Source organism: Eurytemora carolleeae, unplaced genomic scaffold (assembly GCF_000591075.1).
Source record: "Eurytemora carolleeae unplaced genomic scaffold, Eaff_2.0 scaffold548, whole genome shotgun sequence".
Lineage (NCBI taxonomy): Eukaryota > Metazoa > Arthropoda > Copepoda > Calanoida > Temoridae > Eurytemora > Eurytemora carolleeae.
The window spans coordinates 117,216-143,871 of record NW_019396440.1 but is presented as its reverse complement, the minus strand read 5'-3'; the positions used below and the strand labels follow the sequence as shown (position 1 = coordinate 143,871).

Here is a 26,656-nt window from a genome sequence, read left to right as displayed (position 1 = left end):
ATTTGAAAAATCTACTTTAACTGTCTCCATTTGAAAAATATAATTTTTTTCACAAGATGAAACATCTATATGCAGACCATGACATGTTATAACTATATCTTTTTGAGGCATTCACAAAGATTTCGAAACCGTTTTTTTTTGTAAACTTTCTAAGACTTATTTAATGTATCTTTAATCTTTCTCTGAAACAAAATTTAAAAAATCTAAATCTTTCTCTAATACAAGACACAATTGTAATAAAATATGTTTTATTGTTCCTCCATGAATATCACAATCCAATTTATTTAATAAATGCCCAGACTACCCGGACACATGATACACATATTTGGAAGACAATTTACAGGAACAAATTTAAAGTTGTTGGTAAGCGATTATATCAATATAATGAAGACGACTTTTTATTTTAGTTTAAATTGATAACAAGCTTTTTTGAATAACAAATTTACAAGCAATTAAAGAGAAGCTTTTTTAAACGACAGCTTCTCCTTGTTTCCATAACTTTGTGTATCAATACTGTTTAAAAGCTTGATATAAATGAAAATTGAAAGTCATCTTTATTATATTGCTTTAATTGCCTACCACAGTAGAAACAAATAAGATTCTGTTTTGTTAAAAATAATAAAAAAATCTTATTTTAAAAAAGCAAACAAGTGACTTTGCAGTTAAGATTAAAGTAAATTTTATACTTTATGTAAATCTTCTTTACATGTTTTTAATCATAATCTTGTTTTGTTGAGCCACGAGTTTACATAGTAAACACAACGCCATTTTTTACCAGTTTTATAAATCTTAAGCTTTTAAGGAAGCAAGTGCCAAGAGAGAGTGGTTGTGACTAAACCGCAGTATGGTAAAATGTAAAAATTAGAATTTGTTAAAAAAAATATTTCCTACAAAACATAATTGCTAGTAATAAATAATTTTGGAAGTTTGCTCAAACGACATGAACCATTTTAAAATTTTAATGTCTTGTTTGTCTAAATTCTTATGTTTATTGGGCCACCCAGTGCAACAAAGTTAAACGATTGTTACAATACTGAACTCTGATGATCTATTGAAGTCCTGACTCTACAGAAGGGGTGTAACACCATCGTTTAATAATGGGTCTCTGTTCTTTACCGGTTGCAACCCGGGACCTTAACAACCACAACAAAATTAATAAAAGAAAAAACGAGAAAATTTCCAATTTTTATTAAAAATATTTTTTAATATTTAAAATTTGGTTTTTGCTAATTAATGCTAGATGATGAAATAAACGTTAACAGCAAGAGACGAAGAAAAGGTATACAAGAAGACGACATTTGTAAAGTGCATAAAGTTGCTAGGCTGTACCTTGAACAAATCTCTTTTGGTACGTCAACACACTCTTCTATAGGTTCAAGTCTAAACAAAAGCATAAGATAAAATATAACAAAATTGCAAATATTTTGTATTATTTTTATTATGATTAAATATAACTTTCATCTTTATGAAAATAAAATTTAGAGCATAAAATTCACTTTTGAAACTTGAACAAATAATGAATATTATTATAACATAATCCTTTCTACTTGTAATTACTTGGACAGCCCTTTCAGGGTTTAAATTAAAACTAGAATATTTAGAATAAAATATTACTTTGGAACCATTTTGGTGACAAACTCACAAACTCTTTGTGGTTCTATGCTACACTCTTCTGACGGTTTTTCCTAGAAAAAATATTTGATTTTTTTCCATTTTAAATTTTTTTAATGCTCTGAGAGTTACCTGCACTATTGTTTTAATACTCTCTTCACAAATTTCAGGCCCCTAAATAATGAGATAATAAATTGTAATCTAAATATATGTTAACATATTGAATCTGTCTCACTCTTTTATCAACTATAGGAGAGATTAGTTCAGATTACCAAACGAAATACGAAGTATCCAGGCACCCAGCGCAGAGAGAACCTTTTTCTTTTCAATGACAAACCACATTTTCGAAATTGCAAGATTTAGACCGTTGCTAATTGTTATTCTGTCCCAGAAAAAAATGCCATCAAAGTCGTCATTTAATTGCCATGTTTAGGGACCAACTGGTCACATAATTGCCATGTTTAGGGACACACTGGTCACATAATTGCCATGTTTAGGGACCCACTGGTCACATTATTGCCGTGTTTAGGGGCCCATTAGTCACATTATTGCCATGTTTTTGGGACCCACTGGTCACATAATGGCTGTGTTTTGGGACCCACTGGTCACAATATTGCCATGTTTAGGGACACGCTGGTAACATAATTGAAATGTTTAGGGGCCCATTAGTCACATTATTGCCATGTTTTTGGGACCCACTGGTCACATAATGGCTATGTTTTGGGACCCACTGATCACAATATTGCCGAATTTTGGGACCCACTGGTCACATAATTGCCATGATTAGGGATCCACTGGTCACATAATTGACATGATTAGGGATCCACTGGTCACATAATTGACATGATTAGGGATCCACTGGTCACATAATTGACATGATTAGGGATCCACTGGTCACATAATTGACATGATTAGGGACACACTGGTCACCCAATTGTCATGTTCAGGGACACACTGGTCACATAATTGCCATGTTTAGGGACACACTCGTCACATAATTGTCATGTTTAGGGACACACTGGTCACATAATTGCAATGTTCAGGGACACACTGGTCACATAATTGCCATGTTTAGGGACACACTGGTCACATAATTGCCATGTTCAGGGACACACTGATCACATAATTGCCATGTTCAGGGACACACTGGTCACATAATTGCCATGTTTAGGGACACACTGGTCACATAATTGCCATGTTCAGGGACACACTGGTCACATAATTGCCATGTTTAGGGACACACTGGTCACATAATTGCCATGTTCAGGGACACACTGGTCACATAATTGCCATGTTTAGGGACACACTGGTCACATAATTGCCATGATTAGGGATCCACGTTACCTCTTTGAACCCGCAGCCTGGGGGAGCACATAGTTCGGTTGGAATTTTCTCGCAGGTTGTCTCAGGGGAATACTTTTTTATCTTTTTCTTTACAACAGTGCACTCGTTCCTAAATTGGAAATTTAAATAATAAATCTTTCTTTCATCCAAATGTGGAAAAAAAAGTGAAATTCGGAAAATTTCCTTCAATGTTTCTGCAGCAGCATTTCGCAAGACATGATTGCAATTTAAAGGGAGTGACCGGCAATGTATGGTAGTTGAACGGAGAATTTAGTATTGTGGAGAAATTCATTAGGATTCATTTGAGTCATATAAAACGTTTTAATGGTGTATTATTATTGAGTTTGAGCGCAAAGTCGACATTCAGTATCATCCATTTGAATGGTCAAGTTTTGAGAATCGATTTTTTAAGAATTAATAAATAATGAAGACAGAAAATATAACAAAAATTCTACAGTATACTAGTTAGTTGGTTAATAAAAGGTTGAAAAATAAACATTAACTCTTTCATCGAACTTCTATCATTGTTCACAAACATTTTCAGTAGGTTTTCTGGAATTTTTTATTGAAAAGACGAAATTTTAAGAATTTGTAGAAATCTGCGAACAAATTCGTTAAGAACAAGAAATTCAATATAATGATTAAAGCGAAATAATTGATTCTAACTTTGATTTATTGACAAATTTCTATTGATAAATATGCTCCTTAACATCTAAGCAGTTTACTGATGAGTTTTGATACATTTTTCGTCGTCGTTATTTAATAATTATAAAAACAATCGATTCTCAAAACGTAACCTTCCAAATAGATGATTTTAAACGTTTACTTTGCGCTCAAATTCTTAATTTTACATCAATTTGAGAACTTATAGAACTTTTAATGATGTAACATCATTAAAACATTTTATATGTCTCACTCAAATGAATCCTAATTTTTTTCTCCACAATACTATATTCTCAGTTTAACTAAAAATCCCTTTAAACTCAATTTTTAAAGATAACAAAATTAATTTTTGATTAGAATTAGTTTTAAATGGCACTCTTGAGAATAAATGTAGGGTCATTCAAAATAAAAAGGAAAGTCTTTTTAACAGTTTATAAAGCTTTAAATTATCAAATTTTCGATATTTTATTTCTAACATTCTCTTTAAACAATACCTTGGCCATTCCTTGCATTTGAGTTCAGTGGTGTACCCCAGGGCTACCTCATCGCATTGCTTCTGTACTACAGTCTTACATTCAGCAACATCTTCTTCAATCTAACAAAACCAAATACTGTGAGAACCAGATATCTGTGGTTTAGACGACATTTAGCCAACATTTCAGAGTAGTTGATGTTAATACAACGCAAAGTTTTACATTAGTAGCTTAAAAATCACTGATTAAAGGGAGTGACTGGCAATGTATGGTAGTTGAACTGAGATTGCAGTATTTTTGAGAATTTTTTTCAGGATTCATTTGAGACCTATCTTACATTTTTAAAGTGCATATTTGTTTAGCAAGGGTGCAAAAGAAATCTTTAAAATCCTCATAGATTGTCCATTTTGGAGGGATAATTTTGAGAATCGGTTTAAATTAAATTATTCAATGACGACCACGAAAAATGTAACAAAAAGAGTAACAGTAAACTAATTAATTGTTTGAGAACAGGTTTCGAAAATAAAAATTAACTCTTATCATCGAAAAAAGTAATCTTATTCAGTTATTGGTTTCTGTAATGTCTCATTGTCCACCATTTTCTGGAGATTTCCTGGAATTTTTATTGAAAAGACGACATTTGAAGAATTTGAAGAAATCTGCGAACAAATTCAAGAATAAGAAAATCAATTCAACAATTAGTTCTGACATTGATTTATTTTCAAATTTCTAATGAGAAACATGTTCCTAAACATCTTATTAATTTACTGTAAAAAATGTTACATTTTTCTACGTCGTTTTTGAATAATTTTTATAAAACCAATTCTCGAAATCATCCCTCAAAAATGTACATTAATGAGGATTTTTAAATTTTGAATTTGCGCTCTTCCTTAACAAATTTGCACCGTAAAAAAGTTTCATAAGTTTCAAATGAATCCTAAAAAGTTTCTCAAAAATACTGCAAGCTCAGTTTAACTACAGGGTGGCCAAAACTTTTTTGAACCCATCCGTACAAAAATCCGTACATTTTCAGAAGAAATCCGTACAATCCGTACAATTTTCGAAAAACAATCCGTACAATTCAATCCGTGCAATCCGTACAATCCGTACAATTTTAGGGTTAAAAAAAAATCAATCCGTACAATCCGTACATTTTGGCCACCCTGTAACTACCATACATTGCCAGTCACTCCCTCTAAGTGAAATGGTTTGTGAATTTGAATGTTCATTTATTTTAAAATCCTCAGTTTTCTGGTTCTCATTGTAAGTTAGCTTTAAATAGGTGTTTAAACAGGGGAGCAAAGAATCTGACTATAACGGTTTACGAAATTAGACGAAATAAGGTTGAAAGAAATTCTGATTAGAAAATTAGAGTTTGAGGTAAGGTTTCCTCTCAAAAAATAAAACTGGATGAACAATTCTTTATAATTTTTCACAATAAGTTGAAATCTGTATTGAATAGTCTGCATTCTGATCCATTATGAATTTGCATATTTCTGGTAGAAAAAAAACATTTAATCAATATTGATAACACAAAATTTAATTACAAATGGAGTCACAGGAGTTTACAATTGTACAATCTCTTGGAAAATTAACCCCCCCCCCCACCCCCACCGAGTTACCATCACCTGCACCTCCAGACTAAAAAAGCATTACCAAGAATCAAACCTATCTATATCAGGACAGGAACTGAGTCTTTACAACAAACTCTAATATTTTAATCCCTATTTTTTTTAATTCCAATGTCGTACACCTTTTATATTTCAAACTATAATTTTTGCTAAATAAATCTGAGTTTGAAATATCAAAGGTATAATACACTAAAAGGTTGCAAAAATATAGGGATTAGAAGATTGGAGTTTTTTTTAAAAGACTCAACTCCTTTAGGGTAAAATGTATTAAAACGGGGGATGAAACTTTGTTGCCTAAATTTTTATTTTCATATTTTTTCCCAACAAAATAAACACAATATTAAGCAACAATTCCAACCCAAGCCCCCCCCCCCCGTCAGAAACAAATTAAACCCTTATTGCACCTCATTTTCTGTATTGCGGGTTGAGCACTCAGATTCATATTCCGTTCTACAGATAGGCTTCCCACTCTTAGAACAATCCTTTACCAGAGGGCGCCTACAAAAATATGGGAATAATTTTATGAAAAATATTTAGGTTAATAAGAAACTTGTACCACAGAGCTGTAAACTAATGTTTTTTCAATAATCTGTAGATAATCTATATCTTTTTTCGAAGGTAATTGTCATAGAAAAATATATATATATATATAGATATATATACGGTAATCGTACGCAGTCAGGGGTAGAAGGGAGCTAATACAAAAATTCCCTGGTCAGAGCATTTCAGAACGGGCATAGAATGAGGAAAGAAGAAAAAATTAACTTTTTCAACAATATCTGATTATTTTCATAAAAACGAAAGCAGAAAAGTTTTCGAGCATATTTTTCGATAATGTTTCCTAATTTTAACCTGCATTTCTTCACGGTTGTATTAAAGGCAACAGGTTCCATATCAATAAAGCAGTTTTTCCTGTATGTTTCCTTACATACCTCCTCTTGTGTAGCCTAGAAGTAACAAGTTAAAAATACACAATAAAAAGCTAGTATTGTACCAGAAATCTAGTGGAGTATTATGTAAGATACCTGAAAGCTAGTTTAGTATGATGTAGGATACATGAAAGCTTTCAGAGTATGATGTAAGTTACCAGAAAGCTAGTGGAGTATGATGTACGATACCAGAAAGCTAGTGGAGTATGATGTACGATACCTGAAAGCTAGTGGAGTATGATGTAGGATACATGAAAGCTAGTGTAGTATGATGTAAAATACCTGAAAGCTGGTAGAGTATGGTGTAGGATAAATGAGAGCTTTTGGAGTATAGATGTAAGATACCTGAAAGCTAGTTGAGTATGACGTAAGATACCTAGAAGATAATGGAGTATCATGCAAGATACCTGAAAGCTAGTGGAGTATGATGTAAGATATCTGAAAGCTAATGGAGTATAATGTAAGATATCTGAAAGCTAATGGAGTATCATGTCAGATACAAAGCTAGTGGAGTATGATGTAAGATACCTGAAAGCTATTGAAGTATTATGAAAGATACCTGAAAACAAGTGGAGTATGATGTCAGATACCTGAAAGCTAGTGGAGTATGATGTAGGATACTTGAAAGCTAGTGGAGTATGATGTAGAATACCTGAAAGCTAGTGGAGTATGATGTAGGATACCTGAAAGCTAGTGGAGTATGATGTAAGATACCTGAAAGCTAATGGAGTATGATGTAAGATACCTGAAAACAAGTGGAGTATGATGTAAGATACCTGAAAGCTAGTGTAGTATGAAGTAGGATACATGAAAGCTTTCAGAGTATGATGTAAGTTACCAGAAAGCTAGTGGAGTATGATGTACGATACCTGAAAGCTAGTGGAGTATGATGTAGGATACATGAAAGCTAGTGTAGTATGATGTAAGATACCTGAAAGCTGGTAGAGTATGATGTAGGATAAATGAAAGCTCTTTGAGTATAGATGTAAGATACCTGAAAGCTTGTTGAGTATGACGTAAGATACCTAGAAGATAATGGAGTATCATGCAAGATACCTGAAAGCTAGTGGAGTATGATGTAAGATATCTGAAAGCTAGTGGAGTATGATGTAAGATACCTGAAAGCTAGTGGAGTTTGATGTAAGATATCTGAAAGCTAATGGAGTATAATGTAAGATATCTGAAAGCTAATGGAGTATCATGTCAGATACAAAGCTAGTGGAGTATGATGTAAGATACCTGAAAGCTATTGAAGTATTATGAAAGATACCTGAAAACAAGTGGAGTATGATGTCAGATATCTGAAAGCTAGTGTAGTATGATGTAAGATACTTAAAAGCTATTAGAGTATAATGTAGGATACTTGAAAGCTAGTGGAGTATGATGTAAGATACCTGAAAGCTAATGGAGTATGATGTAGGATACCTGAAAGCTAGTGGGGTATGATGTAGGATACCTGAAAGCAGGTGAAGTATGATGAAAGATATCTGAAAGCTATTGGAGTATGATGTAAGATACCTGAAAGCTAGTGGGGTATGATGTAGGATACCTGAAAGCTAGTGGAGTATGATGTAAGATACCTGAAAGCTAGTGGAGAATCATGCAAGATACCTGAAAGCTAGTGGAGTATGATGTAAGAAACCTGAAAGCTAGTGGAGTATGATGTAAAATACCTGAAAGCTAGTGGAGTATGATGTAAGATATCTGAAAGCTAGTGGAGTATGATGTAAGATACCTGAAAGCTAATGGAGTATGATGTAAGATATCTGAAAGCTAATGGAGTATGATGTAAGATATCTGAAAGCTAATGGAGTATCATGGAAGATACAAAGCTAGTGGAGTATGATGTAAGATACCTGAAAGCTATTGGCGTGTGATGTAAGATACCTGAAAGCTAGTGAGTGGTGGGGTATGATATAAGATACCTGAAAGCTAGTGGGGTATGATGTAGGATACCTGAAAGCTAGTGGGGTATGATGTAGGATACCTGAAAGCTAATGGAGTATGATGTAAGATACCTGAAAGCTAGTGGAGTATGATGTAGGATACCTGAAAGCTAATGTAGTATGATTTAGGATACCAGAGAGCTAATGGAGTATAATGTAAGATACATGAAAGCTAATGGAGTATGATGTAAGATACCTGAAAGCTAATGGAGTAATGATGTAAGATACCTGAAAGCTAGTGTAGTATGATGTAGGATACTTGAAAGCTAGTGGAGTATGATGTAGAATACCTGAAAGCTAGTGTAGTATGATGTAGGATACCTGAAAGCTAGTGGAGTATTATATAAGATACCTGAAAGCTAGTGGAGTATGATGTAAGATAACTGAAAGCTAGTGGAGTATGATGTAAGATACCTGAAAGCTAGTGGAGTATGATGTAAGATACCTGAAAGCTAGTGGAGTATGATGTATGACAACGTCTATCATAAGAATGATCACATTGAACTATTTCTTCATAAACTGTCTCCTCCACCATCATCACCTAAGGAAAAGTGCTTTATAGTTACAAATTCTTTAGTTTTATTTGTTACATAACAAATTGTTTATTATGAGTTTGAAAAATAAAAAACCACTTACGTCGTCTTCCTATTCCACAGTTTTACGGGTGTATTACAGGATAATGTTTACCTTGTCAACACATTTCTTTTTATCCTCTTGCCCTTGACTAGTTCCTTGTCCACTGCTTCCTATTCCACAGTTTTACAAGTGTATTACAGGATAATGTTTACCTTGTCAACACATTTCTTTTTATCCTCTTGCCCTTGACTAGTTCCTTGTCCACTGCTTCCTGTTAATTCAATTTAAAAAGCATAATTAAAAGCACTGTAAACGTATTTTTGCCATTTCATTTGAAGCGTTGAATGATAGTCTCTTCCCTATTCAGATCCTTATTAACGGAGATATCCTCTTTTTTCTACCCAAATTTTGTACTCGGAAACTTGAGAGAACACTGGCTTGGATTATAACCAGTGTTTACTCTAGTTTCAAGGCAGTTTTTCATTCTTGATAAAAAAAAGGTTTAAAGTGTTACTTCTCAAGTTCTAAGTATACAGGAAAGGGATCAGATTGGTTTGGTGATGAAGCTTGAAATCCATTTTCTGTTGAAGAATCAAGTTCCGAGGTTGTGGATTCTGAAACCAGATTTAATGAAGAGCGAAAAGTAGTTGAACCGAGTAGACGTAGCACTTCTCATTCGCACCGGTTCAAGAAGTGATTTAAAGGGGTTTTATGTACTATGTACACTGTACAGGCGTAATTTTAAGTAACCATCAATGCAAAGATGGCGATGCCTGATTTACAACGATAACCTACTGGAAACCTTAATCTGATCAATTGTGGAAGATACCGTCAAATTCTCCATTGCTTCTTATCAGAACGAAGGTCACTTTCGGAGAGAAACCGCAAATAAAAAGAAACAAAAGAAAAGGAAACAAAATCATGGATGTCTAATTCATACTTTTTTAGAGAAAGCTTATAAGGGTACCGTTGTAAATCAGGCATTGCCAACTTTTAACTTGAAATAACGCGTACAGTCCCTTTAACTACGTCTAGCGAATCAACTATGTCTACTAATAGATTAAGTCTGATTCCTGGAGTAGAAATAGTTTCTTCTTGAACCCCAGATTCTGTTGTTGTTGTCTCCTCTCCATCCCCTGATCCGGTAACAGGCTCATCTGTATTATCGTAGTCGATCTCGGGGGAACGTTTTTCTCCAGTACCTTCCAGAGCTTGAAGAAGATTATTGAAGCTTAAACTCGACTCTCCAGGAGAAGATTGTCTAAAATTACTAAAATTCATTTAAGATATGTTTTTCCGAAGAAATGTTTCTTACTATTTCACAAAACGTGCGTCGAAACGTTCCAGACAACCATTTAGGGAAAGTTCAAGCGAGAATTATGAACATTTTGGATAAATTTCGTCAAGTTTTGAACAAGTTTCAATTGGTATGATGCACAATGCAGAAAAGTTTCAGTTAGTTCAGAAAAATACGGAGAAGTTTCAGTTAGTCTCATGAACAAATTAGGTAAATTTTCAGCTAAAAAAATGAACAATTCGGAAATTTTTTTAGTTGGACTGAAAAAATAAGATGATCAAAATGCTTCCAATTTCCAAATAATTTCAGAAATTTTAGTTAGTTTGATGAACATCACGGAAATGACCATTGAGATTTGTTACTTGAGATGAATTTCAAAAATTTCTAAAGAAAATATTATTTTTGAAACTTTTGAGGGTAAAAATGAATAGAAAATAAATTTTAAATTATTATCTTTGTTTTTTACCTTTGAGCTAAAGAGTTTTGAACACCAGGAGCTGGAGTTCGTAAACCACTTCTTCCATCTGATCATTGATCAACATTTTATACCTTTTCAATACGCTATTTTGTAATTTAATTCTCTTTAACAACTTGAAAACGTTTTTTAAACAAATGTTGTTGTTGCATATAACCATAGTAGCCATAGAACCGTAGTAGCGTAGACATGGGAATTGGATGTAATTGGTTCTTTTGGTCACCCACTGATTTTCAAACAAATCATAATGGCTTTTGATCCATAGTTACTAATCACTAAACTCCATTATAGATACAGTGATAACTAGAAAACATTGGAATTCTTGTCGTCTTCTTTTCAGTATGAAATATCGATTTAGTAGTTTTTAGCCTTTTTCTTAATATATATTACTTGCAGTACTTGCTTAGGAACTGAGTTTTTGCCACAAACTATAATATTCAAATCCCTATATCTTTGCAACCTGAGGGTGTAAACCTGTGATATTTCAAACTTAAATTATTTGACCTAACTTAATTTATGATTTTACGAAAATAAAAGTCTATGGCATTGGATCGCAAGGATATATAGGGATTAGAAAATCAGAGTTTGTGACAAAAACTCAATTTCTTTTTAAAGTCCGTTGCGACATTTGAGAAAATTACTTGTATAAACAGAGATAACAAATGCAAGCGGAATTCCCACTTCCTCTAAATAAGAAACGCCACTAAAGAGATCTGTAATTTGATGTTATTTCTTTGAAAATTTATGTCCTGTTATAGGTGACATGGAAACGCATCAACACGGAAACGACTCAACACGGAAATGCCTCAAAAAAACAGAATCATAAAACTAATTTAATGTCGTCTTCTCTCAACTTAAAATTAAAAAGACTATATTCTACTGATTTTCACAGCCATGGCCGCAGCGCTCGGTATCCTAGCCTGTTCTAGCCGTAGCGCACGGCCCCCTAGCCTGTCCTAGTCTCAGCGCTCGGCCCCCTTATAGCCATCCTAGCCGCAGCGCTCGGCCCCCTTTGTAGCCTGCGGTGCAACCTAACTTACCCTAAATTAATGGTAAAATAATTGTTAAATTTTTTTTAATGTTAAAAGACGACATTTACTTAGTTTTATGATTCTGTTTTTTTGAGGCATTTCCGTGTTGAGTCGTTTCCATGTTGAGGCGTTTCCATGTCACCCCTGTTATATACTGCATTGCATACTTGAAGGGATTACTAAGCAATAAGTTCTCACTCAACTTCAGAAGTTCTTTTGTAGAAATTGAGATCGAGCTTGTTATAGATTAGCGCTATTGATTTTTAACCACCATTTTCTGAAATATGACAGTTTTGGGAATAACTTAATCCTTAGCGTTTTAGTTTTTTAATTAAAGGGACAGACCGGCTATTTAAGGTAGTTAAACTGAGTATGCAGTGTGGTGGACAAATTCTTTAGGATTCATTTAAGACATATAAAACATTTTAAAGATCTGTAAATCCTGCGTTTGAGCGCGAAGTCGACGCTCAAAATCGTACTTTTGGGTGGATACGTTTTCAGAATTAGTTTTTTAAATTATTAAATATCGACAACAAAAAATAAAGTAAAAATTATAAAGTAATCTAATTGGATGGTTAGGAACATATTTCTCAAAAGAAATTTGTCAATAAATCAATACTAAAATCGATTATTTCGTTTTCATTATTTTATTGAATTTTTCAGAATTGTTTTTTTTAAATTATGAAATAACGACGACAAAAAGTGTAAACAAAGTTCTACAGTAAACTAATTAGCTGTTTAGGAACAGGTTGAGAAAATAAAAATTAACTCTCATCATCGAAAATAAGTAATCTTATTCCATTAAAAGTTTCTAAAATCTCTCATTATTCACAAAGATTGTCTGTAAGTTTTTCTGGAATTTTTAATAAAAAGACGACATTTGAATAATTTGAAGAAATCTGCGAACAAATTCATAGAAAATAAGATATTCAATATAATAAGGAAAAAGAAATAATTAATTCTAATTTCGATTTAATGACAAATTTCTGTTACAAAATATGTTCCTAACCATCTAATAGAATTCTTACTTTATTTTTTAATAATAAAAAAAAACGGATTCTGAAAACTTACCCACCCAAATTCATGATTTTGAATGTCGACTTTGCGCTCAAACTCAGTAATTATACATCGTCGTGAAAACGTTTTATATGTCTCAAATGAACCCTAAAGAATTGTTCCACAACACTGCATACTCAGTTCAACTACCTTACATAGCCGGTCTGTCCCTTAAGCACTGTCATTAACTGATTAAACACTTTTAAAGTTTGTCTAAAAAATCATTATACTTTGAAAAAGGAAAGGATTTCAAATCCGTGCACAGTCTCTTTACTACTCATCCAACCATAGAATATTGATCATTCCACTGTATGATGTGTGAGCCAGTATAGAGACTAGATTTAAAACCTCGATCTAAGATAAGAAAACAAAAAGCAATCTGATAAAAGTTACATTTCTTAAACCCGTTCTTCATTAAATTAAGTGTTGGAAGGGTTTAATTGAAATTCAAGGAAGAGTCTCATGTGCATTTATTTATTAATGAAGTTGATATTTCTAACTTTCACTTTATTGTCATTGTTTCTAATCACAACCCACTTAGAAACTTAAAGGGCCTGTCGAACTAATTTCTCCCAACTTAAAGATTTACATGCCTTGAAATCTTACAATTGACATTGCAAGTCGGAAACGGCATTAATCTATCTATATATAAATTTGGCTTGTCTGGGTGTCTGTTTGTTTGTTTGTTTGTATCCAATAAACGTCAAAACGGCTGAACCGATCGGGCCCAAATTTTTTGTGGGACATCACGTGACCACAGGGAAGGTTTATGAATGATAAAATTAAAAAAAAATGTGTTTTAAAGGTTTTTAATTTTGTAAAAAAAAAAAAATCTTGAAAATCCGCGATTTTTTTTTAAAAATCCGCAAATTGTTTTCTTTGTTTTAAAATGTAAACAAAAAGAACATGTTCACAATTTAAATAGAAGATGGGCGCGAAGCGCCCTAAAAGCCTAGTAATAATTCATTTTTGGACAGAAAAGCAATATTGTTTCCTTATTTTTTTCCTGAGAGTTTTGGTAGATTTAGAGGAGTTTTAGTAGAGTTGGGGAAGTTGTAATAGAGTTGGTGGAATTTGGGTAGAGTACATTTTGGTATTGTTAAGGGAAGGTACCACTACTATACCATTGTAAAGCAAGCCTGAAACTCCGTAAATGGAGTTCAATCGAAAGTAAGTTCAGATAAGAACAAGCAAGGCTATTGAACCATTAGGCTGACGATTAAACATGACCTAAAATCAAGAATTCTCTTTTACACTTACAGTCATATTTAAAAACTTTCAGTAAATATTAACAAATATTTTAATTTGCACAAAGATTAAAATTAGAGCTCACTCTTTCTAGCTCTTTATATTTTTCTGGTCTGCCTGTAATCCAATAAACGTCAGACGGCTGAACCGATCGGTTCCAAATCTATAGTGATATCTGACATGAGAGACCCAGAGAAGGTTTACGGCTGGTTTATGGTCTACGGCTGGTTTATGGTTTACGGCTGGTTTATGGTCTACGGCTGGTTTATGGTTTACGGCTGGTTTATGGTCTACGGCTGGTTTATGGTTTACGGCTGGTTTATGATTTACGGCTGGTTTATATATAACAATTAAGCCTGGACAAAATGTTGACATGTACTATTATTCTAATCCGCCAATAAAAACAGAAAATCCGCAAACATTTTCTTTATTGAAGTGTAAGGAAAAAATGGGGACTTAAAAATCAACATAAGATAAAAGTAATATTAGGAAAGGGGCGTTAAGTGTCCTAAAAGATTCTTGAAACAAATAGAAAATAATTTGACGTGTCATTATTGATAGTTGAAAAAGGCAAATACTTAAGATTGCAAAATATTTCTCATATTTCTTCACTAATTGTATAAAATGCTGGTTTTCCTGTAAATGTAACAGAAGACGGGATGGATTGCGCTAACTCAGAATTTCTTCTCAAACCTGTAATTTTGATTTTTGGAAAGGGTATAAGCAGAAGTCGCGCAACTATGTGTGTGTAGGGTTGGGGGGAGGGGGGCTCAAAAATTGAAAAAAAAAACGTTTAGGTTTTAAACAGAAGCAAATGGTGAATATGATTTCGTCCAATAAAGATTATTAATGATTAGATTTTATTTTAAAAATATTTCAGGTCAAATAGTTCCAAAAATGCCTGGTTGATTGAAGGGAAAAGTGTTGAGCAAGCTCTTCGACCGTCTTGAGAAGTGGTCCCAGCTGCTGGGTCGAAGTGAACTTGGATCCGACCAGGGTACACCGTAAACTACAGAAACCGGTTCCAAATCTGCCACGTGGATTACAGAGGCCAAGAGAAAACCGGAAACCAGAGAAAACTTCATCTAAACATTCACATTATGTACAGTTAGATTCAATAAACTGATGAATGGGAAGACGATATTTACGCAGACTGATGTGTATTTGATGTGGTTACAAAGGAAACATTTTCACAGATTAATAAATTAAGTATGTGGTACATTACACGATCGCTCTGTTTTTATTATGTTAATTGCACAATTTAATTATCTATAATCTATGAGAATTTTGTTAAGTTTCGTATATTTATATGGTATATATCCTTAAGCTAGGGGAAAATTAATCAAAAAAGTTTCTTTTAATAGAAATTCAAATTTTTTAAAGATCTATTTTTTGATAAACGCATTGTTCTGCATTATCTATATAGACAGTTGGGTCTGATCTCTATTATCTTTTGACATATGCTATTTGCATGTCATTTTATCTTTGACATATGCACGGCATTATTTGATCAGATCAGCATTTGAGAATAAAGTGACATGAAAAATAGAAATAAAACAAAGGATTGATAGAATAGAAAAAGTTTCAAAAAGACTTGTAAAAAGATAAAGCAGATTAATATTAGAAGAGAATGAGAATTGAAAATGTAAATGTAAACACTCAGAATTGATTGGAAAAATAATAAAGTAAAAACTAACTAATTAAAATGGAATTAGTGGATCTGATGGAGATAATAAGTATTAAAAAGTTATGGCTAGATGGGAATTATAAAATAGAAATAATTTACAAAAATTGGAATTAGGAGGTGATAATCTAAATAAAAAAGCTCTTTGCCTCATGCATATATTTTAGTGTTAGCTACAGCTGGGCAAACGGCAAACCAAATTAGCTGACATTTTTCATGGGAACCCATGGGTATCTCGGTGGTAACATAGGCTAAAAAAACTATATTTTTAAGATGGAAATTTTTTTCTTTTTTTAATTTAAAATAAATTTCACCTGCAACGCTGGGCACTTCAGCTAGTAAGTAATAAAAAGGAATAAAATGTGATTATAAAAAAGGAAAATGATTAACAAAAGATGATATTAGGAGATGGAGTAGATAATATAGCAATGCATTGAATAGGTATAGATTGAAATAATAAGAAAAGGAATAATTAACAAAAAATAAAATTAGGGACTAAAAATAGAGATAATATGAATGAAAAAGAATACAAAGAGACTGCATGAATGAATATAAAGCAGAAAATGAACTGGATGAAATAAATGAAGTAAAGTACAGAAAAAACAGAAATGAAAAACTGAAGTGGAAAGAAACAGGAATGTTTAAACAAAACAAGAAATAAGGAAACAATTTAAAAGATTTAAAAAGAAAATCAGGAAAAAATTAATAAAAAATCTTAAAAAAAGAAATAACAAGGAAATGTTTAAACTAAACAAATGTTGTTACAAAGTAAGGAGATTTACTTGTGACTTTGAAGTTTTCTGGCTTTCACTTTATACCCCCCTACCGACCCCATCTGAAAAGGTTTAAGATAAAATGGACCAATGTTGATGGGACCGTTGCAAAATGTTGCAAAAGAGGAATGTATAAAAGATGTGTGTTTGCAGATGTACACAATTGGAATGCAAAAATGTAGAAAGAAATTTGAGATTAAAATCTAGAAAATAGTTGACTGCATAGTCTGGCCAAATAAGTCCCTAGAAGGGTTACTTATAGTAAATATATTGTGTCAATTTCAAGCTTTCTTATTGACCATTGTTCACGGACAAATTCCTAATACATACTTGATGTTTGTTCGTCAACAATGTCTGTTTAGTGTTTAAAAATTACTACAATATCTACTCTTTTTACCGTGAGAATTATACACCTGTACTTTATTTATATATACATATAATAGTAGGTTTGAAAGTATCTCGTCTAGCAGTTTCTTGTCTAATAGTCTATAAGTCTCTTCTCCTTTAGTCTATTAGTTTCTTCTCTATTTTTTTACGTGAACGTCGGTTTCTGGTCCTATTGTCTATTTGTTTACATGTATATCAGTTTCTAGTCCTCTTGTATATTTGTATATCAGTTTCTAATCCTCTTGCATATTTGTATATCAGTTTCTATTGTCTATTTGTATATCAGTTTCTAATCCTCTTGTATATTTGTATATCAGTTTCTAGTCCTCTTGTCTATTTGTATATCAGTTTCTAATCCTCTTGTCTACTTGTATATCAGTTTCTAATCCTCTTGTATATTTGTATATCAGTTTCTAGTCCTCTTGTCTATTTGTATATCAGTTTCTAATCCTCTTGTCTACTTGTATATCAGTTTCTAATCCTCTTGTCTATTTGTTAACATATCTATCAGTTTCAAGTCCGCTTGTCAATTTGTTTACGTGTTCTCTTGTCTATTTGTTTACATGTCTATGAATTTCTTTTCTAATTTTATTTCAGTTTCTTGTCCTCTTGTCTACTTGTTTGTTAGTTTTCTGTCCTTTTCTTTCTTGTCTATCGGTTTCAGGTCAATTTTTCAGTTTTTACTTGTCAATCTGTTTCTTGTCCCCAATTGTCTATTTGTATACTATTTGTATACGTCTATTTATTAGCATGTCTATCAGTTTCGTGCCCTCTTGTCTACCATTTTACCAGTTCATCTTCCCTTCGTCAATTTGTTTTCTATTTATCTATTTACTTGGAACTTGACTATGTGTTAATTGTAGAAATGGGCATAATTTTGAATTCCATTTTTAAACAAATAAGCTTCTTTACATAACAAGTTATTAATCACCTTGAAAAAGTTTGTTTTCATTAGATAATGCAATTTTTTTCCTCTGATCAAAGATATTAATTTAAACGATTTTGTATAATATTTTACTTACACGTTTTGAAAAGATATTTTTGGCAATATCGTTGGCTAAAATCAAACCCTTAGAAGTCGAAATGTTTTAAAACAAACCTTTTTTTGCCCATTAGTATTTAATCATGAATTATAATTAAGGGGGTGTTTACAGAATAAAAAAATTATTATCCTGATGATTTTTATACACTTTACACTTTACAGATCTTAGATAATAGGTATAGGGTTCATGATCATAGCCCAATTTTTCAGATGCTAGGGAGGGCGGGAAAAATGGGTCAAAAAATTTTAAATTTTTTGTTTTGTTTTTTACAAATATCAAAGTGTGACACATTTTTCAACATTCATTTTTCATAAGCTTTTCAAACATATAGTTTTTAGATCTGTAGCTTTAGTCACAAAAAAGTTATGGGCTAGTTTAGATTTTTTTCCCAGACCGGACTTTTTTCCGCCCTGTACCCTACCCTATAAATAAAAAAAAATATTTTTTAACAAAAAATCCTTTAAATTACTTTTCACTAAGTCACAAAATTTCACGATGATAGTGTCAAAAATGACTAATGAGAGTGCTAGGACAAAAAGACTACGGGGGGGGGGGACGCCAAACGCCCCCCATTCAGCCTGTTAAATGTTAAATGTTCTGATAGAGTGAACGTTATGCTTCATGTAAAAAGAAAGTAAACTTGAAGAGGAGAGACATTTTTTAATGATTTTTTTTTTATGATTTTACACCTTTTTGTGAAGCCACTCAAAAGTCAAAACATCATAAATACTTATCAAAAAGTCAAAGAAATTGAGCCTTTCCTCAAACTCAAATTTTCTAAACTTAATATATTTGCAATCTGATGGTGTAAACCTTTGATATTTCAAACATAGAAAATTTGTTTTAACAGAATTCATAGTTAAAATATCTCAGATTACCAAAATATATTGATAGGAAACTTAGCTCAAGGACAGCAGTAAACTCTAAGTTATCTTTAATCCTAAAAAGCGTTTCAAGTTTAAAAATACTGTAAAGTTTTTTGTAAAAAAAATTTGATCTTTTTAAATTTTATTTAGTTTTTAGAAAAAGAGATTTTTTTGTTTGTGCAGAAAACAAATTTTTTAGAATGTAGAAATGAAAATTAGAAGAGAGTAAGGGGGGGGGGCTAAGAGTCACCCTCCCCTAGTTGCGCCTATGTTAACTACCTACCCTAATCTGTATGTAAAGAAGAGTAGTGGCACACTGTTGGACTGGGTAGGAGTACACCCATATTTAAAGACAATGCATGGTTTCTAAACCAGGAATTGATAATGTGTCAGGGAGGGGTAATTTCACTTGTGCACATCAGGTAGGCCGGGTATGGAGGGGGAGTGTTAGTGTTTTTGCCAAGTTTGCAAACATATCAAAATAGCTGTTAATTAAATAGCGCGTAATTAGCATGCTTATTAACTCGACCATGTTATATGTCCAAGTCAATTAATTCGAAAAAATGAAAGAACACCATCAAATTGTTCACCTAAAAATGGAAATAAATCCTTGTCACAATTATTCTAATCCTTTCAACCTAATATTTGTAATTTTATTTTTCAGATTATGAATTCTGACAGATCAACTTGTCAAATATCAAAGATTTACAACTTCAGGTTACGAAGATATGGGGATTGAAAAAAAGATTTTGTGGCAGTTTGTTCTGTTTCACTGTCTCAGAAATTGCGTGATTCACGATCATAGATTAATCAAAATAATAGATAGGACACTAGATGTCGTCTTTTCAAGATTTAGAAGCATTTATTTAAAAATAACCCTAAGGCAAAACCCCAGAGGACAGGCTCTCTCTCTGTAGAGTTACAAGTTCTACTTCTAAATCTTGAAAAGACGAGATATAGTGTCTGTATATATATATCTCGTCTATTTCTGTTATTTTAATAAATCTATGCATATAAAAATGAGTAGGAGGATTTTTTTTGGAAACCCTTTTCTCTAGTCTGGGTATTATTGATTACATCCAGTAGGTATCAAAACTTAGGATATCGCCGCCAAGAGCATGTGAATAATATATGGTCAGTGGCGAAAGAAACGAAGGTTTGTAAATTAGTATTTCTGATCTTTAAACGTAAATTTTGATCTACAGGGTGTCCCAATAAACATAGGAAATAAGAGACGACTTGAAAGTCGTCTTTGATTTTTGATATTTAATTCATGTCAAAGAAAGTAAAAAATTGTATTTTAAAAATTGACGAAGATATAAGATATGAAAACAATTTTGATTTATTAAATAAATTGAAATATTTGTATAAATTTTGTAATATCTCCTTTAATTTTGAAGACACAAAAATGGCAGACCAGATTTTGAAAATCTCAAGACCTGGCGGTTTCGATGTTAGATGTTTAGGCTAGAAAACTGCAATAATTGTGTTCATGAAAATAAGCCGCATAGATCAAAGACGATATAAAAGTTGTCACTGAATTCTCATGTTTATTGGGACACCTGTATGTATATCTGTAACCTGAGGAGTAAGCAATCTGAAATCTGAAAAGTTTACAATCTAGGAATACAAAATCTGTAATTTACGAAATTTAAATCTGTAATCTAAGAAGTCTTTCATCTGTACACTGAAATATCCGAAATCTCTAATCTAAGAATATGATATCTGTAATCTAATATGTTTGAAATCTGTAATCTAAGAATATGATATCTGTAATCTAATATGTTCGAAATCTGTAATCTAAAAAGTTTAAAATCTGATAAGTCTGTAAAGTCTGAAATCACTAATCTAAGAAAGAAATACTGTACTATTGTGAAGACTGGAATCTGTAATCTGAAAAGCATGAATTCTGTGATCTGAAATCTGTAATAAATCTCCAGGAGAATCTAGCCCAGTGGGAGTGCAACAACCTTTTCTTTATCTATAAATCTGTATTTCAAGGGAAGACTTAAAAAAATATGCAAGTTAATATTTAGAAAATAATTTATTGATATCATCATGATTAATTAATTTTTTTATTTATTTAGTGTAAAATATCAATTTAAACAAAATTTCATGAACCCCCCTTTACAAAAATTTGCACAGTTATTCATAATTAACAGAGAAAGTATTTGATTTCGCTCCAATGCCTACTGATTCATTAAGATAACTACACTATATGTAGGTTCAAATATTTGTTAAATTAACCCTGGGGCTGAAAATATTCTTTAATAATCATTTAACAAAATGTTATCCTCAAGTAATAATATCGTCACAAATAAGAAATCGACACATTTGTTCCTTTTTCTTGGTAGTTTTATTTTTTATTGATTTCTTTTTTTCTTCAGAAATTAAAGACATTTTTTATAAATGCTTTCCATTCCTTTATTTTAATGTTTTTAGTTTGTTCATGAAACGATGCCGCATCCTATCATAAACAACAGGATAGCATGAGTTGTAACAAATTGCTCTAGAAAGTAGATGCATGAATAAAAACAACTTCATTGTTTCTCCTGACCATGTTTTCCTTATTAGTCATTACCCCTGTCACTGCCTGACCTGCATAATCTATGATTAATTTAGAATTTATTTATTTGCAAAATGCAACTTGGCAAACTGGGCCGATTGCAGGCATAAAAACTGGAAATTCTTTCATTCAAAAACCCCAGATTGAAATATTTTTTACAAATTCTAGTTAATTAAAACAAATTGATTCAGAAGAAAAATAGTTTACTAAAGGTTTACTTTTATAGTCATAAAATAAAAATAATAAAAATATTCTAAACTTATATTACGTTTTCTTTTTACCAGAAGGGCCTTAATTTGTCTTAAGTATAGCATATTGTCGTTTCTGCAGCAAAAAATTTTGTACATAGAAACCCCAAATGAAAATGATCAATTTTTACACAGGAAAATTAAGGATATATAATTTGTCCTTGTCTTGGCATAAAAATAAGCAAGTCGTGTTTTTTTCAGATTCAGATCAATATTTTCAGGGGAAACAAATATTTCAGAATCACTTTAAATCCCTTTTAGATAGATCATTCATATTACATGTGTAACAAAGGTTGCGTAAACATTGATTAGAATTTTACCGATTACTTCTTCCAAACTAAAGCTAAAAACAAGTAATTTATTCACGGTGACCCCCCAAAAAAAATAACTGGGATTAGCGTTTTAAAGTACCAAAAATCTTCTCAAATTATTTTTAAAAAGTGCCCTAGTATAATTTAAAATTTTAGTAGGGGTCGTTAAAATACCATTTTGACGTTCGAAGCTTCCGTTTTGCGCAAAACTGTGTCTAATTTTCAAAAACCTATCTGTTAACTTTAGACAATTAATAATTTTATTATTCTATTCAAATCTATACTGCAGGGAGAAAACAACTTAACAATGCTTTTGAGATCATAATAATGATCATTTATAGTTACTGTAAGATTTATAATATATAGGTTTCTCTTCTTAGAGTTCTGTTTATAGGATGACGAATACACCTTGGATTTCAGAAAGCCCAGAAGTCTAGGGGGGTTCAGATAGATGTAAATGATTTTTTTTTCTTGAGCGATATTGGTTAGCTATAAAAGTTAACAGAACGATTTTCAAATATTTGACATAGTTTTGCGCCAAATTGAAGGATCGGACGTCAAAAACATACTTTTTAACGACCCCTTCTAAAATAAAAAACTAAAATCAAGAGAACATGTTTGAGTAATTTCAAAAGATTAAAAGTGGATACAGAATCCTGATCCCTGTTTTTTTGGGTCACCCTGTAGTTTTTAAATTGACTGTCTAGAGCTACAAAAAGTGTGTTAGTGAGGTGAAATAAAAGGTCAAGGCATTGTGAATAGTCAAAGTCGACCCAGTCATCAAGCTTAATGCAACTTTGAAAAGCAGTCTAAATCTATGTAAAATATATAAAAGTGTAAATCTGTTTTTTTTGCTGACAGAAGAGCTTTGTGCCGTAATAATTGGTTCAATTGTTTGATTTAAAGAATATTATTTAGAATAAGATATCCGTAATCACAATTACTTAATTTTAGTATCCAATGGACACAGTTTTGATTTTCTTCTTAAACCGTTCTTGATCTCATGGAAATAGTAGAGAAATCAAAAACCGTTTTTGATTAGAAAGTCCCTCCCGTTTCTCTACATAATCTTAAATGGCGCGCAAATTTTCAAATTTATCGGCTTCTTGTACGACACTCTGATTGGTTGAATTTTAAATTGATATTTTCAGGATACAAGTTCAAGATTTAGTCTCGAGATTAAGAAAAAGAGAGGTTCACGCATTAATCTCAATATCCATTATTCTAAAGTTTTCAGCTTAGGACAGATAAATCAGATCATACTTTCACCTTGCAAAACTACAGTACAGTGAGACCCATAACACTGTGGAATAAGATTATGGTTTAGATTTAAATTATTAAAAAACATAAAACATAGCAATTCTGCACTTAACACAGGCTTTCAAGGGACGTATAAAACTATTTGCTTATATAACATCCAAAAACATTACATTTCTTTTATGTCGTCTTTCTATTCCCAATTTTTGCGTAAACCTTACATGAAGAAATCGACCTGAAGGACCTAATATCTAGTAGTTTCTACAGAGTTCGATGATAAAAATATATATAATCTGTTTGACAACCCGTCTAAACTAATCATATCTGGTTTTCAGACTTAATTGTTCAAATTAATCAAAGCCGGTGTAACGCCTTAATCCCCCCCCCCATTCTATGTACTACCAATTTCAGAGATGAATGTTTTTCTGTCCTCCCCCCCCCCGCTCCCCCGAGCAAAATAAGGAGCTTTGTAAAAGGGAAAATGAAATAAAAGGGGAACAAAGGTTGAGACGTCAATGGTGACTTAAACTATTCAATAATAAAGATTTAAAGATTGAATTTAGAACTTTGTCTTTAAGGCTTTAAGGTTCAGTAAAATGTCGTCTCTAAAGTCTCATTCTTAGAAGGTTACTCTGTACTTTTGAATTTAGAAGGTTAACTAATACCAGTAAACTGGAATTCGAATTATAAACCAAGGGGTTCAATCTCCTTTTTTACTTATAAACGATGAGAATAAGTTTATATCATGTTGGTTGTTAGATCTAAACAAATAAAAAATCTTGTCCGTTTTTCTCACTTTTTTGCCCCCTTCTTTCCACAGCGATTCAAATGTTAAAGTTTTCAACGTTTTCAGGCAAAAATCAAAAAAAATTAGTAGTCAATAGCTATAGTTTACAGTTGATCCAGTCTCATGAAAAATTATTTCGGTTCAATGTAAAATTATGTATACTGCCTGCGCCCTGTTTTCTTACAATTCATTTTTGCTACAGTGAAACCCTTAATAACGAATACATCGAAAGAATTCATCAAATGTCGTATTCTTCACTTTCTGATAATGGAATGTTGCAGATATTTAGTCTTTTAATTAAATGATTATATGGAACTCTTTAAAACTGTTCCCGCATATTCATGGCTATTTATTTATTTTCGCAAATACTGAAATTTACGTAATATAGTATAAAACTCATTGAAAAATTGTCAAGACGACATTCGATAAATTCTTCCGTTATTAAGGGTTTCACTGTAACATGACATAAAGAAAACTTACCTCAATTATGTTTTTGGTTGAATTCCATGGAATTGGTCCGGTTGCTTTCATTCGTCTCTTTACTGTCCCTTTAAGTGGGCCACCCTGTAGTTGTACATTCCTGAACGCAACCTAGAAATATGCTGCTGTACCTTTCTAGCACTCAGTTTTCCAATCTAAATTTCTTCTTACTCAATCACCTTGCTTTCAGTTCAAATACAGAATCTGTTAGTCTTTATTGTTTCTCGAATAGTAACCGAGAACGTGAGGGAACCCTGATTGCCGTATTCACAACGGTACCCTATAATTGATACATTTAAATGTGGGATTCCTGTAACACTGACATGCGAATTTGTGCGGCAGAGCCAATGAAGGATATTGTAGACGTTATTTGGTGGCATAGTTGATATTGCAAACTGCTGGATCAAATTGTCAAATTTTGAAATATCAAAAAGGTTGCAAAGATATAGATTTTAGGTATTAGAAAATTAGAATTTGCAGTATTCTCCCTATTAAGAAGGGAGGTGAAATTATTATATTTGAAGAGAAATTCATATATTAATATTATTAGATATAGTTAACTATTTTTAGATATTGCTAAAAATTAAATATAAAATTGGAAAATCAATAACTTACATAGAACGTTGTTTAACAGATGTCAACGTTCCAGCACAAGTCAGGGGAATCAATATCTATCTGGAACATAATAATATTGCTTTTACACAGAAAAAGCAGTAACTTTTGATGAACAGTTAATTACACAAAAAGGCCACAAAAACAAACAAAAAAAGGAAGCTTCGGATATTGACTGATAGTTCACCCTCAAAGAAAGTGTTTTAAATAATACGAAACTGATAAAATCTAGAACACTTTAATTCAAGATTTCAAGATGAAATATATGTTGTGTTATGAAATAAATGCAACACAGGATAAACCTGCAATGTAAGATTGGATCAGTTTCTTTAGAATATTCAAAACGATTAGAAACCCTGAAAGGAAAATCCTGAGTTAAAAAATATTAAATCTAGAAAAGTAAACCTTGTTCAAAACCTTGTTTTTGTAGCTTTAAACTTAAATCTTTTAAAAATAAATCAGGATTGATCAAAAAAACTTCTTTAGCTAAAACTAATAAAAATACTAGAAGGGTACATTAAGGATATGTACCCTTTACTGATTACAAATGGCGTAGCTTCATACAAATCAATTAAAGTAAATAAAGTAAAACAAAATTTACATTATTTTTACAGTCTAGCAAAATGTTTTACGTGATGGGTCTGTTATCGTGGTTAGGATTTCCATTATTTACTACCCCAGTATCATTAGCAGAGACCTGTACTTGTACACCACAATATTCCTTATATTAAGTATTTTTCGGTGTTTTGATTATGGTTCCAGTTCCAGGTATAGAACCAACAACTTGACCATCCAGGCAGAATATTGGTCCCTTGCAGTTTTTACATGGATTAGTGACATTTTGGACAAACTTAACCAGCTTCCTACTGTTGGCATTAATACAAGCTAATTTCATGTTATTCTTCATTACAAGATCTTCAACCTTCAATCTTCACAAGTTTAGAGATTTCTGCCTTTCAATCTTTAAAGTGATTTTTCATATCTTTCAACTCTTTGGATATTTGATCCCTTTGATCCTCTGCACGCTGTTTCTCCAGCTTAGATACTTCTGCTTGGGTATCAGCCAGAACTTTGGTAATTGAAGAGCTCATGATGAGTCTTAGGTCTTTATCAAATAATTGAATTACATACTGCTAATGTTAGGAAGTGATATATTTATCAATGCATACTTTTCAAACTTGTTGGTGCTGACATGCTAGATATTATAGTTCTTTTCTTGCGAGATGCTGAAAAATAAGTCTGGGCGTTTTTCATTAAAAACGAGCAATCTAAAAATTATCTGCAATAGCAATAACTTACCGAAAAAATTGTTCAACAAAGCTAAACCTTCTAATACAAGCCAGGGGATATCAATATTTATCT

General features: G+C 32.1%; 1 protein-coding gene across 1 annotated transcript; it reads right to left on the bottom strand.

Moving 5' to 3' along the window:
- Positions 1 to 234: 234 nt before the first annotated feature.
- On the bottom strand, positions 235 to 26,656 carry LOC111703368 (uncharacterized). The gene is made up of 19 exons (XM_023475286.1): positions 26,594 to 26,656; positions 25,298 to 25,357; positions 24,683 to 24,962; positions 15,182 to 15,365; positions 14,917 to 14,973; positions 10,937 to 10,994; positions 10,247 to 10,434; positions 9,708 to 9,787; positions 9,417 to 9,444; positions 9,285 to 9,343; positions 9,043 to 9,138; positions 6,575 to 6,669; positions 6,127 to 6,220; positions 4,113 to 4,213; positions 2,956 to 3,064; positions 1,744 to 1,785; positions 1,615 to 1,685; positions 1,330 to 1,380; positions 235 to 1,133 (listed from the first exon to the last, which is right to left on the bottom strand). The coding sequence occupies exons 3-19, from the start codon at positions 24,731 to 24,733 to the stop codon at positions 1,049 to 1,051; spliced, it is 1,449 nt and encodes a 482-aa protein (XP_023331054.1). The 5' UTR covers positions 24,734 to 24,962; positions 25,298 to 25,357; positions 26,594 to 26,656; the 3' UTR covers positions 235 to 1,048.

Excerpts from the sequence above, each read along its gene's own strand:
- LOC111703368 (XM_023475286.1), bottom strand. The coding sequence starts at position 24,733 with ATGAAAGCAACCGGACCAATTCCATGGAATTCAACCAAAAACATAATT. Across the intron at positions 1,786-2,955 it reads CAGGCTGCGGGTTCAAAGAG|GGGCCTGAAATTTGTGAAGA; the intron begins GTAACGTGGATC and ends CTCATTATTTAG. Across the intron at positions 1,134-1,329 it reads CCAAAAGAGATTTGTTCAAG|GTCCCGGGTTGCAACCGGTA; the intron begins GTACAGCCTAGC and ends GTGGTTGTTAAG.